This window comes from Peromyscus eremicus, unplaced genomic scaffold (assembly GCF_949786415.1).
Source record: "Peromyscus eremicus unplaced genomic scaffold, PerEre_H2_v1 PerEre#2#unplaced_703, whole genome shotgun sequence".
NCBI classification, from domain to species: Eukaryota; Metazoa; Chordata; class Mammalia; order Rodentia; family Cricetidae; genus Peromyscus; species Peromyscus eremicus.
In genome coordinates, this window is record NW_026734939.1 from 1 (window position 1) to 15,401 (window position 15,401).

General features: G+C 49.4%; 2 protein-coding genes across 2 annotated transcripts; one reads left to right on the forward strand and one right to left on the reverse strand.

Annotated features, from left to right (window-relative positions):
• Nucleotides 1-5,143: 5,143 nt before the first annotated feature.
• On the forward strand, nucleotides 5,144-8,846 carry Pcsk1n (proprotein convertase subtilisin/kexin type 1 inhibitor). The gene is made up of 3 exons (XM_059252977.1): nucleotides 5,144-5,508; nucleotides 7,733-8,202; nucleotides 8,508-8,846. Exons 1-3 carry the CDS (start codon nucleotides 5,395-5,397, stop codon nucleotides 8,701-8,703), a joined length of 780 nt encoding a protein of 259 aa, XP_059108960.1. The 5' UTR covers nucleotides 5,144-5,394; the 3' UTR covers nucleotides 8,704-8,846.
• Nucleotides 8,847-9,941: 1,095 nt separating this feature from the next.
• Eras (ES cell expressed Ras) lies at nucleotides 9,942-14,142 on the reverse strand. The gene is made up of 2 exons (XM_059252981.1): nucleotides 14,032-14,142; nucleotides 9,942-10,780 (listed from the first exon to the last, which is right to left on the reverse strand). The coding sequence occupies exon 2, from the start codon at nucleotides 10,736-10,738 to the stop codon at nucleotides 10,049-10,051; it is 690 nt and encodes a 229-aa protein (XP_059108964.1). The 5' UTR covers nucleotides 10,739-10,780; nucleotides 14,032-14,142; the 3' UTR covers nucleotides 9,942-10,048.
• Nucleotides 14,143-15,401: the final 1,259 nt, after the last annotated feature.

The window sequence follows — 15,401 nt, forward strand, 5'->3', positions numbered from 1 at the left end:
ACTTTTTTGCAGTAATTCATACATTAATTATATGTATATTGATTTTTTCCCCCCTTAAACTATTCAGCTGGAGGTTTGGAGGTATAACTAACTCAGTGGTAGGGTGCTTAGTTTACTTACGTACATGAGACCCTGGGTTTGGATCCCTCCAATACAAAAAATATTCAACTGGAGTTTGAGATTGTATTGCACTTGTATGCCGGTGCTAAGAGCTTGCCTAGTGAGTGTGAGGCCCTAGGTTGATCTCCCAGCTCCACAAAATAATGTGTATCAGTTTGGAAAGAATGTCTATCGTTTGTAAGCAGCATTTGCTCTAACCCAGGTTGGCCTGGAACTATGTAGCCCTGTCCGCTCTTGTTTCAAGGCACTCTTTCTGCCCCAGCTCCTCAAGTTCTGAGATTACAGGTATGAGCCACTATTCCAGGCTGAAAATGTAAAAGTGGGGATGCAGCTCAGTGATCAGAGTGCTTGTCTAGTATCCTCAAGGTTCTGAGTCTGATCCCCAGCAAAACACACACACACACACACACACACACACACACACACACACACACTGTAATAGTATGGTGGCCTAACTTGCAGTTCCAAGTATTTAGGCTAGGGAGGAACACTGCTTGACTTTGGTGGTTTAGGGTCAGCCTGGGCAGGATAGCAGGAACACTTCCCTTTTATTTATTTATTATTTTTTTGAGACAGGGTTTCCTCTGTGTAGTTTTAGTGCCTTTCCTGGAACTCACTCTGTAGCCCAGGCTGGCCCTAAATCCTAAATCCGCCTGGCTCTGCCTCCAGAGTGCTGGGATTAAAGGCGTGAGTCACCACCGCCCGACACACTTCCTTTTTTAGGGATTTAAAAACTATTTTGCTGGGCGGTGGTGGTGCACGCCTTTAATCCCAGCACTCAGGAGGCAGAGGCAGGCGGATCTTTGTGAGTTCGAGGCCAGCCTGGTCTACAGAGTGAGTTCCAGGAAAGGAACAAAGCTACACAGAGAAACTCCGTCTCGAAATAAATAAATAAATAAATAAATAAATAAATAAATAAATAAATATTTTATTTGGGAAAGTAGCTGAAGAGGTGGATCAGCATTTAAGAGTACTTGTTGCTCTTGCAGAGAACCTGGGTTCAGTTCCCAGCACCCACTTGTGTAAGATGAATCTTAAAAGGTCTTATTAATTAAAACAAACAAACCAAAAAAAAAAAAAAAACAGAGTCTGGTATAAGGGGTGAATGCTGAAAGATCAGAGAAGCAGAACAAGCCACAGCCAACCTCACCTCAACTCCTCAGCTGATTCTGTTTCCACGAATCCTCAGACTGAAAGCCTGAGTTCTCACCCCTGAGGGTCTCAGTTGAACTGCTTAAAAGCCTCTAGTTCCTGGTCCTTATGCCTTATATACCTTTCTGCTTCCTGCCATCACTTCCTGGGATTAAAGGCATGTGTCCTTCCCAAGCAAAGGCATGAAATCTCAAGTGTTGGGATGAAAGGTGTGTGCCACCATGCCTGGCTCTGTTCCCAGCGTGGCCTTGAACTCACAGAGATCCAGACGGATCTCTGCCTCCACAGTGATAGTGTTAAAGGTGTGTGCCACCACTGTCTAGCCTCTATGTCTAATTTAGTGACTGTTCTGTTCTCTGACCCCCAGATAAGTTTATTAGGGTACACAATATATCAACCACACACTAGGTTGTTCACAACTATCTGTAACTCCAGTTCTAGAGGGTCTGACCCTCTTCTGACCTTTGTAAAAGCGCCAGGCATTAATGTGGTGCATAAACATACATGAACACTCATATACATAATTTTAAAATATTTTCTTATTTTTTATGTCTAATTGTGTGTGTGTGTGTGTGTGTGTGTGAGAGAGAGAGAGAGAGAGAGAGAGAGAGAGAGAGACAGAGAGACAGAGACAGAGAGAGACAGAGAGAGACAGAGAGACAGAGACAGAGAGAGAGAGAGAGAGAGAGACAGAGAGACAGAGGAGAGAGAGAGAGAGACAGAGAGACAGAGAGACAGAGAGAGAGAGAGATTTACAGAGGCCAGAAGAGGATGAATCCCTTGGAACTGGAGTTACAGGCAGTTGTAAGCTGCCTAACATGGGTAGTAGGAACTGAGCTTGTGTCCTCTGTGAGAGCAGTGCATGTTCTTAATCAACCACTGAACAATGTCTCCAGTCCCTCTGAAGGAATTTTTTTTGTTTTTTTTGGGGGGTTTTTTTGTTTTTGTTTTTGTTTTTTTTTCGAGACAGGGTTTCTCTGTGTAGTTTTGGTGCCTGTCCTGGATCTCACTCGGTAGACCAGGCTGGCCTCGAACTCACAAAGATCCGCCTGGCTCTGCCTCCCAAGTGCTGGGATTAAAGGCATGGCCACTGGCATGAATTAACTGTAAAAAGCGAGGAATGTATTCTGGCATTCCCGCACATGTCTGAATGAACTTCATTCACATACACCTCATTCCTCTTTTCACCCTGATGTCATCTTTTCTCCATCCACAGCCATAGGAGAATCACTTTTTGTAAGAACACTTTCAAAACAGTTTTTATAATATGTAATTATTTCACCAAAGTTTTATGAAATGTGTCTTCATGTAGTAAATCATCTTTTAAATATTTTAATTATTGGGGCTGGAGAGATGGCTCAGAGGTTAAGAGCACCAACTATTCCTCCAGAGGTCCTGAGTTCAATTCCTAGCACCAACATGGTGGCTCACAACCATCTGTAATGAGATCTGGCACCCTCTTCTGTGTACATAATAAATAAAAAAAATCTTTAAAAAATTTTTAATTATTATTATTTTTTTTTTGAGGCAGGGTTTCTCTATATGACAGTCGTGGCTGTACTGGAACTCGCTTTGTAGACCAGGCTGGCCTCGAACTCACAGAGATCCACCTGCCTCTGCTTCCAGAGTGCTGAGATTAAAGGTGAAAAATACCACCACCTATTTACACTAGTTTTCTGTTAATACAACCTTCAAATTGTAGTCAGGGCACAGAAACTTTGAATCCCATCCCCAGCACTACAAAACAAACAAGTCAATAGTAAATAGTAAATAGCCTGATCTACAGAGTGAGATCTAGGACAGGCACTAAAACTACACAGAGAAACCCTGTCTCAGCCCACCGCCCCCCCCCCAAAAAAAAAACATAAAACGTGTAGAAGAATGAAGGGCTTCAGTTTCCTATTGACTGTTCAATGAAGAGTACCCCTTAGCTCCTATAGTCTAGCCAGCCAGCCTCTAACCTTTGCTACTTAAGATGCCCCAAGTCGAGAGGCATAGTGGCGCACGCCTTTAATCCCAGCACCTGGGAGGCAGAGCCAGGTGGATCTCTGTGAGTTCGAGGCCAGCCTGGTCTACAGTGAGAGATCCAGGACAGCCAGAGCTACATAGAGAAACCCTGTTTGGGGTGGGTGCGGGGTGGGGGTGGGGGTGGGGAATGCCTCAAGTGGCTGCTTGCCTTTTCGAAAGCAGCAGAGTAGTTAAGAGTGTCCTCAGTAGATGGTTGTGTGATCTTCTGTTTAATACACACATATGTTACATCTAACCTGTCACTTATACACTCCATCGGAGTGGATTATATAATCAAAGATGTGAACACCAAGAGGTGGGAGAAATGGAAGCCATCTCAAGTGTGTGTCCACCATATTGGTGTTTAATCCTCAGGTCCAGAAAGGAATGTACTTTTAGCCAGGCAGTGGTGGCTCATGCCTTTAATCCCAGCACTCAGGAGACAGAGCTAGGCGGATCTCTGTGAGTTCGAGGCCACCCTGGTCTACAAAGCAAGTTCCAGGAAAGGCTCCAAAGCTACAGAGAAGCCCTGTCTCAAAAAACCAAAATAAAGGAAGAAAAGAAGAGAAAAAAAAGAAATGTACTTTTTTGTGTGTGGTTTGAGGCAGAGTGTCACTATGTAGCCCTGGCCGGCCTTGCACCTACTGGGTAGCCCCAACTAGCCTTGGACTTGCAGCAGGCTTCCTGCTCCTTCCTGCTCCAGCCTTTCACAAGGGCACCTGGGAAAGAATTTGCATTGTGATGTCACCTGAGATCCTGGGAATAGACAGGCATAATCAATGGATTAGATACATCCTAGGCCACACAGATGGACTTTTCTTTTCCCAACTTTTTTTTTTCTTGTAGGCGGGGTCTTGTAATTGCCCAGGCTAGGCTGAAACTCAGTATCTCAGCTTCCCAAATGCTGGAATTATGAGTGTTCCAGTGGGGCTGGCTCTTTTCTTTTCTTTCTCTTTTTCTCTCTCTCTCTTTCTCTCTCTCTTTCTTTCTTTCTTTCTCTCTCTCTTTCTTTCTTTCTTTCTTTCTTTCTTTCTTTCTTTCTTTCTTTCTTTCTTTCTTTCTTTCTTTCTTCTCAGATAGAGTCTCAGTGTGTAGCCTTGGCTGACCTGAAACTCTCTATGTAGACCAGGCTGGCTTTGAACTCATAGAGCTCTTCCTGCCTCTGCCTCCTGAATGATAATAGGGGCTCACCACCATGCCTGGCTTTCCCTCACTTTTAATTTATGCCATGTCACCATATTTTGTTTTAATTCTATTTGAATTTTCTCTTTAGTTTCAATTCTAAATGAAAGCAAAAAAGAGAAATTCTTTCTGGAACAACATATGGACATAAATCTATGTATTTATGGAGAAACAAGTAAATACAGACAGTAAATGAAAACAGGAGAATTTGTGAGCGATTAAAGGAGAGACTGTTAGAAACTGGGAAGATGGAGAGAGCTGAGGCCACACGAGGACAAAATAAACACAGCCATGGAGAGGTGAAGGGAATAACAGAGGAGAGAGGATGGAAAGGAGCACTTAGTGAGCTCCTACCTAATATCAGTCCTAGAGAAAGAACTTTGTGTCATTTTGAGGTTGCATTTGCTGGTAATAGCCTTATTTGGGGACAAGGCTAATTCCTAGCAGTACGAGCTGAGCTGTCCATGGCCATGTCACCTGGACTGAACTCATTTCTCTGTGAACATCGTGGTCCACAGCATGCAGCCCGTAATTGTTTATCCATCCATCTAATAGAGTAGAGTCTGTTGTTTCCCCAAGGACAGAGACCAGACCCTTATTTCAGCCCACTGAGTCAATTTTCCTTGTCTGTCTGGTAATTCGACAGCAAGGTCTATTGCCCTAGCAACTGCCCTTCGACTGCCATGGCAACCGCCAGTGCAGACTTCAGTTCTCCACTTTGCCCCTTGGACATCTCCATGGCGATGCGCAGGATGAAGAGAGGGCCAGAGCCCCAATTCTGCGCCTGCGTGGAGTGACAGGAGGGGGTGAACAGGAGGAGACCGGGCTCCTGGATGTGCGCAGCCGCAGAGCGCCACGGCTGTGCCCACTAGTCCCAGCGCTGCGCACTTGACAGCCAGTCCGCCCGTCCGGAGCCCGGCTCGTTGGGGCAGCATGGCGGGGTCGCCGCTGCTCTGCGGGCCGAGGGCCGGGGGCGTCGGCCTTTTGGTGCTGCTGCTCTTGGGCCTTCTGCGGCTGCCCCCCGCCCTGTCAGCGAGGCCAGTAAAGGTGCGACTCCAGTCAGCAGGGGGTGGGGGTGGGGATGGGGAGGAAGATGGGGGGAAAGTGTTGGTGAGGCATTCTTGCTAGTATGTGCATAGAGATTGGCAAGGGTGTCCTGGGCTGCAACTGACAGTCTCCACATAGGCCAAGCTCATTTTCTGGGTGTGAGGGTGCTGATGCTCAAGGGCTCTTGGCTAGCAGACGCACCCTGCCCTTCCCTCAGCATCTGGGGCCTGGTCTGACCTCGACCCGCGGGTGGCCTGTGGCGCTGTCCATGGCACTAGGGCATATTTAGAAAAGATGTCCCTGTATCATCAGTATGTGTGCCTGTGATGTGATGACCGAGGTGTATAGGTATTGTGTTCTTTCAGTGTGTCCTTTGGTTTGACTGCCCCTGAACGTCCTGCAATGCTGGAGATTCTTCTGTTTGACTTTTTTTTGTGGGCTTGATTGCTTTCTCAGGGATACCATGCGTATATTTGTGAACTCTTATGTGTGATGACGTAGTATATGGGCGTATCTTCCCTGTGTACTTATGTGTTTCTGTGTTTGGTTTTTTTTTTTTTTGTTTTTTTTTTTCATTTTGGAAGGAGTGGTTCTTGTATCTCAGGGTACATATTTCATGGTGGCTTTGGTAGACTGAGTGCTTGGGTTTTTCTATGTGCATCCACGAGATGGTTTCCTTCTTGTTTCTTTGTGGAGCTGTGTCATTGCTGGGAAAGAAGCCATGATGTCTCTGCTCTGCATTGTGTTTTTAAAAGAGATGCCTATCCTTGCACCTGGGTGGCTCGGAGAATGTAACAGCAGATCATTTCCCCAACAAGGAATGTGCACACAAGCATGAAAAGACCACTACTGTGCAGTTCCTTGCAGCAGATATGGCAGTGTTGGGTTGCATGTGTGACATTTCAAGGGCTGTGTGTGTGTGTAGGGGGGATTGCTGGTGAGTGATTCCCCCAAGGGCAGAAGGTGGTGTGGTGGATGCTGACCAAGGGGAGGGACATGGAGCAGCTACCTCTTCAAAACTGTCTGAATCACAGAGAAGGGTTTTTTAAATTATTAAATATTTAGCATGGAACAATCTATTTAACGTATATGTAAGTTATAAAGAATAATAGCTACTATTCAGCTTAAGAAATAAAGTATGACCAATACTAAGGCCTCCTTTGTTAGCCTTACCTCTTATTTTCTGCCCATTGATTCCATGTATTTGCAGCTTATCTTTAAACAATCTATTGTTTAGTTTCTGCTTTTGGAACATCATAGAAATGGAATCAGGCTAGGCATCTGCTTCCTGGTGGTCTCACTAAGAAGTCCCTGGTGTTGGATAGTCTTAGGCTATCTACAGTGGGATTCTAGAATTTGCCTTTGTGTGTGTGTGTGTGCGGGGGGCGTGCATGTGGTTTTGAATCGAGGCCTTTCTGCATGCTAGCCCCCCAGAACCTTCTTTTGGTTTTGCTTTGGTGGAAGATTCATTTATATTGAAGTGTATGGTTGTAGTTCATTTTGATGCATAACATCATATTCTATGAGTGTATCATGAGTATAAGTATGTCATGGTTTATTTCCAGGGCACTCTTTCCTTTACTCCCCCTACTTTTATGCTATTAGAAAATACTACTATGATGGTTCAAGAATTTATTTATGTCCAGTAGACTTTGAGTGCAGCACTCTAGGAGTGGGTCATAAAATCTATTCTTTTGAGACATGGGCAATTTCCCTTTCAAAATGATTTCTGTAATTTGTTCTGTTTTGTTTTTCGAGACAGGGATTCTGTGTGGAGCCCTGGCTCTCTTGGAACTCCCTTTGTAGACCAGGCTGGTCTCGAACTCAAAGATATGCCTGCTGGGAGCAAAGGCGTGTGCACCATGCCCGGCTTATTTTTGCGCATTTAATTTCCAACAGTGAAGTATTATAGTTTTTATTCCAAACCTGATATCAACCCCCCCCCCCAAAGGAAACAAACAAAAACAACCTGGTATCCAGAAGACTCAGGGCAAGTTCTGAGTGATTAAGGCATCACACTGAGATTGCATGGATCCTAGAGGTGTTTAGTGGTCTGAGTGCCCTTGGAGGGAATTAGTGTCTGCTGGGGCCTTAGAGACGATAGGAATTTTGGAGGGGCCCAGTGAATGTGGTGGTCCTTGGAGCCCCACCCGTCTAGTTGGGCGTCTCTGGCTAGAGGGACGATGACGATATCGGTTTTTTCCCCCACTTCATCTTCTCGCAGGAGCCCCGGAGTCTGAGCGCAGCAGCATCGGCGCCCTTGGCTGAGACGGGCAGTCCCCGCCGCTTGCGTCGGGCCGTGCCCCGAGGAGAGGCGGCGGGTGCGGTGCAGGAGCTGGCGCGGGCGCTGGCGCACCTGCTGGAGGCCGAGAGACAGGAACGCGCGCGGGCCGAGGCGCAGGAGGCGGAGGACCAGCAGGCGCGCGTCCTGGCGCAGCTGCTGCGAGTCTGGGGCTCCCCGCGGGCCTCGGACCCGCCCTTGGCCCCGGACGACGACCCGGACGCTCCTGCCGCACAGCTCGCACGTGCTCTGCTCCGCGCTCGCCTAGACCCCGCCGCCCTCGCGGCCCAGCTCGTTCCCGCGCCTGCCGCTGCGCTGCGCCCCCGACCCCCCGTGTACGACGATGGCCCCACCGGCCCGGATGTCGAGGACGCCGGCGAGGAGACCCCTGACGTGGACCCGGAGCTGCTGAGGTGCCGGGGCAGGGGGAGGGAGGGAGGGCGAAGGCTGAGATCACCAAAGCGCTGCACTGGAGCCTGATCCCGCGGACAGGGGACAGACGCCCAGAGACCCCAGACTGGGTGACACTATACAGGACTAGGGCTCCCGGAGAGGTCTTTGGGGAAGGCAGTTTCTGGGACGGAAGGCAGGGACCCCTGACTTAATCTGAAAGGCTTGAGTGCAAGCAATACGGTGTTACAACGTTGTGTTGGCCGGGCTCGGGACTACAGTGGTGCTGCGGAGCCGCATCCTCACTGCACCCCGCTTCACCATGCAGGTACCTGCTGGGGCGCATCCTCACCGGAAGTTCGGAACCAGAGGCTGCTGCGGCCCCGCGCCGCCTCCGCCGAGCTGCCGACCAGGATTTGGGGCCTGAGGTGCCTCCCGAGAGTGTGCTGGGGGCACTGCTGCGCGTGAAACGCCTGGAGAACTCCTCGCCCCAGGCGCCCGCACGCCGCCTCTTGCCTCCCTGAGCGCTGCTGCATCCCGCACGCCCTGGAACCCAGGAGCAGCCCCCCAGCAACCCTGACTTCCTGCCAGCACGTCCACAGGCGCCTACCCCGCAACCCCTGAGACCCCCATCTCCTGAACCCTCAATAAAAGTCTCTATAGCAGCTCTTTGAGTGGCGTGTTCTAGGGGCCGGTGGGCTGGGTGAGAGCCATAGTGGCTGTGTATTTGGGTCCTCTACTGACATGGAACGTGCCCCTGCCTAGTCTGCTCTCCTCACTGGCAAAAAAGCACCTACACAGGCAATAGCAGTGGCATTGACATACTCACCAGGTGCCTGGGCTAGCCTTCTAGGCTCCGCTAAGGTGGGGTTCCCTGAGAGGCTGAGGTCACTTTCAGCGTCTGCCAGGGGACCATGGCACTAAAGGTCAAGGGGCTATGGCTACACTCGTTGCCCACCAGGACCAGGGACTGCTTGTTGTGAGGGCCCTAGGTGGATCGCGTCTGCAGCTGGTCCAGTCACCCAGCACACCATCAACAAACACATGCCAAGCCCGGAGCACACAGGGCTTCGTGAATAGTCAGCCCAACCACGGCCTTTGCGCTGGTTATGTTTTTCTGCCCTCAATATGTGCAAGTTTTTTGTACAAACGTCACTTCATAACGCATTTTTAAACCTTCCTGTCACTGCGAGCCATTGCCTCTTTTAATATATTGCTTCTATCATTGTCTAGTGTTCCTAGTATCCAAAACAAGGTTCAGCCGTTTCTCCTCTCTCTCTCCAAGTGCTGGGATTACAGGTGTGTGCCACTACCATGCTCAGATCCCCCAAATTCCTTGAATGAAAGAATTCTCACAACTCAAGCAACATTCTCCCACCCACATAACACTTAGTATGAAAGCTGGGTACAGTATACACACCTGTAATATGTAATACCGGCACTTGAGAGGTGGAAACAAGAAGATCACCCAAGAAGGAGTTCAGTGTCCGCCTGGGCTACCCTGTCTCAGAACAAAACAATCAAAACTCGGCATAGTGGCACATACCTTTTATCGCAGGACTCAGGAGGCAAGGGCAGGCAGCTCTCTGAGTTCGAGTCAGGGCTACCTAGTACATAGTAATACTCTGTCTCAAAAAACAAACCAACAAAAAGACTTAGTATGGAGGCAGCTTTGAATCCTGAGAACAACATTTATTTAACTTTGCATAGAACTTCATAGAACACAGCCAATGCTGGACTGGACACCTCATGTTACCATCTAACTCCTCACCAAATGAAAAGAAAAAGGTGTCCGTAGTAACTGTTATTTGGTGGGGAAGGGTCATCTTGACGCGACTGGCGAGAAGGGTCAATTTGCTTGTAAGACCTTCAGGCCACAGAGCAGCCACAGCTGCACACGGCTTTGCGGTGCCGGGCCTCCTTGCTTGGCTCAGCCATAGCTTCCTGGGCCCTCCGAATCTCATGGACAAGCAGATCGAAGGCTTCCTCTACACCTTGCCGCGTCTTGGCTGAGGTCTTCACGAAGGGGGCTCCCCACTTGTGAGCAAGGATGGCCGCAGCAGCATGAGCATCTCCAGTGGTGGTCACTAGGTCACACTTGTTGCCCACGAGTACCAGAGGCTGCTTCTGGTGAGGACTCCAGGTAGACCATATCTGCTGCAGCTGCTCCAGAGAGGAGGGGTCATCAAGAGCAAAGACCCCCAGCACGCCATCACCAGCTGCCAAGCACTGGTCACGCAGGGCCCTGTGGATATCCTGCCCCGCTGTGTCCAGCACGTTCAGAACATAGCCTCCGTTGTCCAGGGGCACCTGCTTCCAGTAGGAATCCTGGATAGTGGGGTCGTGGTCTTTCACGAAGCAGTGGTGGGTCATCTGGATAGTGAGAGCACTTTTCCCAACACCACTTGCCCCCACCACCACTGCCTTGTACTCAGGAAGCTGCCTACCAGCATTTTTGCATTGTGCCCAGGCCTCGTGGCTTTCCTCTGGGGATCTCGTGCACTGTGCGCTGAGGCTCAGGTCCAAAATGCTAGACTTTGTTGACAACGCCGCCGCCATTCCCCACCAGTCAGCTCAAAGAAGCGATGTAAACAGCAGGTTCTGAGAGTTGAGAGAGAATGAGAGGTCAGGTGAGGCTGGCTGGAAGAAAGGAGACCCCCCAGGTGTCATTGAATCAACAGAGTTAAGTATACACCATGTTGTTTTCTCCTTATTTGGAAGTGGGGTGAGGCAGGGTCTTAACATGTAGCTCTGGCTAGCTTGGAATTTGTCCTACAGGTCAGGCTGACCTCAGTTTAAGCAATCCTCCTGCCTCTGCTTTCCCAGTGCTAGAATTACAGGTGGGTCCCACCATGTCCAGCCTCCTTCTTAAACCCAGAGCCTCGATTCAGCTGCTCCTTCAACACCAAGCAGGGATATCTCTTTTCAGTAGTTTTTCATATATATATATAAATATAATTTACAAATTGTATTTATTTTGTGCACGGGAGGTCCTAGACTGGGATTGATGGAAGTGATCCCACCCCCACAGGGTGGGATTGTTTTTGTGTACCATAGCATTTGTGTGGAAGTCAAAGTACAACCTATGGAGTACGTTCTTTTTCTGCAGGAGTAAGCAAGGTAGTCAGGTTTGGTAGCAAACACCTTTATCTCTGAGCCATCTGGCCTGCCTGGGATTTTTCAAGTACTCCTACTACTGATATTAACATGCACCCCATGAAGCCCCCCCCCCCCCCGTTAAAATGTGTGACTCTTGTGTAACCGTTACTATAGTTGAATGGGAGAATGTTTCAAAAATTTTGAACATCTGTACGTTCAGAAAAAGAATCTCTATGGCCCTTAGCTGCCTCTCTCCATTGCACAAGGAGAGTGGGATTTGGGTTGGTTGTCTTGGAACCCCAGCTTGGCAGAGTAGTGCCTGTGTGGTGTCTGGCTGCTGGGAACTTGCCCACCAAGGGGTTTATGTTGTAAAAGAACATCTTACTGCAGAGAGATAATCAACCGAGGCTGGAGATCTATAGCTCAGTTGCTTTTAATGCTTCCTTAGTATGCACAGAGCCCCGAGTTCAATCCTCAGCACCGCATAAAAACAGCCTGCTGCCTCACATCTATAATATTCCAGTATTCAGGAGGTGGAGGAATGATTAGAAGTTCAAGACCAGCCTCGGTTACATAACACATTGGGAGCCAGACCCTATCTCAAAAAAAAAAAAAAAAAAGACAAGCCAAATCGTATAGTCTAGTACCCACCTATATTGTGAGGCAGGGACAGAGATATTCACAGAAAGTAAAAGAAAGCTGGGGATGTGGTTCAGTTGGTAGAATGCTTTGCCTAGCCTGCATGAAGTTCTGGATTTGATCCTCAGTACAATAGAAAATCAGGCAGAGGCCCAGCAAGACTGCTCAGCAGGTACTAATGCGTGCCGGGAAAGCCTGCTAACTTGAGTTCTTTCACTGGAACCCATGGTGACGGACACAGGTTTATTCCAGCACTTAGGAAACAGAAGCAGGTGAATCTCTGTGAGTCCCAGACCAGCCAGGGCTACACAGGGAGACCTTGACTCAAAAAAACAAAACCACCACCACCACCACCAAAAACCTCCAGACAACAGCGCCCCCAACAAAAACCACCTTACCTGCTGTGAACCAAACGTTACTTTCTACATTTTATTTTATAATCCACACTGTTGTCTATAATCTCACATTGTCTGGCACCAGATAATTTGTTAATTAATGTTAAGTATTTTATTATTTAATATTAGCTAATTAATTAAAAAAAATCTTCCCGTATGCCAAGCACTGATATGGTACAGAAAAAAAAAAAGACTCAACTCCTGGGGCCTTTAAGAAATTCTAATGAAAAGAGGGACAATAAATATGATAAATAAGGAAATTATCTTGCATAGTAGAAGAGGTTGGGCACACAGCAGGTGCTCAATTTGTGTTAGGTATTAATAGCAAGTCATTAACTCCCTGAATGCACCTCCATATCCGGTTGGGGAAGGGCCTTCCAAGAGTGCACCATAATGGTGGTTGCCACACTTTTCACTAGAAACTGGGAGGAGTGGCAGGGGGCAGGTGGTGGGTTCCAGGGGTCCCTAGCAGATTTTGTAGAGTTGGAGGAAGTGAGGAGGGATGGGGGTGGGGGGAAGGCCTTAGGTGGAGGGATCCCTCTTTGAAAGGGGCCACTGGAAGTGCCTACCCACAAAGGGGATGCAGGGTGAGGAAAGTAGGCAGAGAGCGGGGCTTTGGAGTATCCCAGTGTCGGGACCCAGAGAGGGAAGAGTCTGCAGAGGCGATGAGAGACAGAACCAGGAGGGCCTCAGTGCCGAGGCCCGCGTAGTGGAAGAACCCAGGGGCTGGGACAGTGGTGGGAGTGGAACAGGTGGAAACGAGACGTCAGGTTCTGGTATATTCGGAAGGTGGAACTGAACAGCTTCCTTTCAAGATTAAAAGACAGGGGATTAGGAAAGAATGACTCTTAAATTTCGGACTAGAGCAGAGCAGCTGCAAATCTTGAGGTGCTGTGATTAGAGGATACGAGAAGGGCGCCTCCCTAAGGTGCTGGCGACTACCACAGTGGCGAACGGAGGTCGGGGGAGGCCGAGTTGAGCCCCCAATATGGCCACTCAACCTCATCTTTGCGATACCTCAGGAAGGCTGGGGCTATAGTCTCCGTGTCTCTCATTCACAAGGAACAGAGAAAAGAGTGAGGGGGCTGGCCCCGGGCCCCTCGACAGGAACGGTAGAGACACCACAGACCGGCGCTTCAGCTCTCTGCTCAAGTTACACAGAGCCCTATGTACAAGTGCTGCTGGAGCATCCCCAGAGAGCTCTGGGGACCCTGTGGTCACCGGCTCAAGCCGCTTCAACCAGTCTTCGAGACTCGCATCTCCGACCCAGGAAGGCAGGAGTCCCGGGAAGGCCAGCCGAAGCGGGCTGGGCACACGGGGGCCAAGAGACAGGGAAGGGCACGGAGTTGCTCCAATACGAGAGCTTGCGGCCCCCTTCCCACGGTTAGCCTGAACACCTCGCCTGGGCTCCGCACTTGTCCGTGTCAGAGTCAGGTGAGGTGGAAAGCTCCGGGTTGGGGAAGGGCGACCCGAAGCTATCGCCGCACTCCAACACTTCGGACGGACGCAAGTTAGAACCGCGGCGGTGGTGGCGCCCTGGTTCTCCTTTCTCCTCCTCCCACCTCAGGGAAGAGCCCCGCTTCCCGCTCAGCGCGGCACCCGACTAAGGTGAAGCGAGTGCGAGGCTTGCTCCCCCCGACAAGGCAAGAACCGCCAAGGGGGCCCCTGGAACCCCGCGCCAAAAGACGTCTGGGCCAGGAATGCCAGCGTCCCACTTACCTGTGCTCCCGGAGTGGCGGTCCGCTGAGGGGCGGCAGGCTGCTCTGACCGGACAGTCTGGGGGTTAGGATGCTCCCTACCCCCAGCAGCGGCGGAGGGCGGGGATGTGGGCTTGCCCCCTCCCACCTGCCCGACCCCTGACCCCCGCCTTCTCCCCTCAGCCATCGCACAATGTGGAGAGCAAATGTGGGCGGGACCTCCACCTGCCCCTCTCTACACAGCACCCCCCTCTCCGGCCCGCCCCTCCCTCGCCTGGATTGCTTGCTTTAGGGTTGCTTCAGCTTGGGCCATTGGTGTGTGTATAGAGTGCTGTGTCAGGATTTGACGTGGAAGACCACATTTTGGAAACCATTTTGTGTTTTTTTTGACCCAGAGAACTTGTACAACTTCAGCTGGGTTTCTAGGTAGCTCTGAGGTGGGTTGTGTCTGTCCTGAAGGGAAAAAGTTGTAGAGGAAGGGCTATTTTGTGAGGGCAGAAAGAACCTGATCTGAGGCAGAAGTGCAAGTTATAAATCCCTCAGACTCTCTTGCAGCTATGACAATCATAGGCTAGAATTCTGAGCAAGTAAGGCAGGGCATCTCTAATGCTTCCCCAAAGGTACTGGGATGGGTTGTGACTTAGCTCAGTTGGTAGTGCTTGCTAAGCATGTAGGCACTGCCTAAAATGTATGAAGTGCTGTCATCCCAGCATTAGGGAGGTAAAAGCAGAAGGCTCAAAAGTGCAAGGTTAAGGCTGAAGAGATGGCTCAGTGGTTAAGAACACTTTTTGCTTTTCCAGAGGACACAGGTTCGATTCCCAGCACCCACACAATGGCTCAAAACCATCTGTAACTCTAGTTCCAGGGTTATCTGTCACCCTCTTCTGGCCTCTGTGGTACCAGACATGCACATGGTGCAGAGACATACATGCAGACAAAGCACTCATACAAAAATAAAATTTAAAAGGATGTACAGGGTCAGAGTCTGAAGTCAGCCTGTTATATGAGAGCCTATCTAAAAAGGGGGTGGGGGGGGGAAGAGCTGCCCTTTTCTTCTTTTTGACTAGGTGAGTCTCTGGGATCAGAAGGTGGCAATCAACAAAATTCCTACACCACCAGCCAAAGCAATTTTCAGATGTGGAATAAAACTCCAGAAAATCCTCCAGTTATTCAACTTGGGATGCCACCCATACCCACTACATCCAAGTTAAAATTGAACCTTATCCTCAATGAGATAGATGGGCAAAAAAGCCCAGTGAGGCTACTTCCTGACAGTTTTCATGTCTTCTCACCCTAGAATTCAGCTGGGATAGGCTGAGACCTTTGTCTTTAGTAGTTCTGACTGGCCTAGAACTCTGCTATGTAGACCAGGCTGGCCTTGAACTCAGAGCT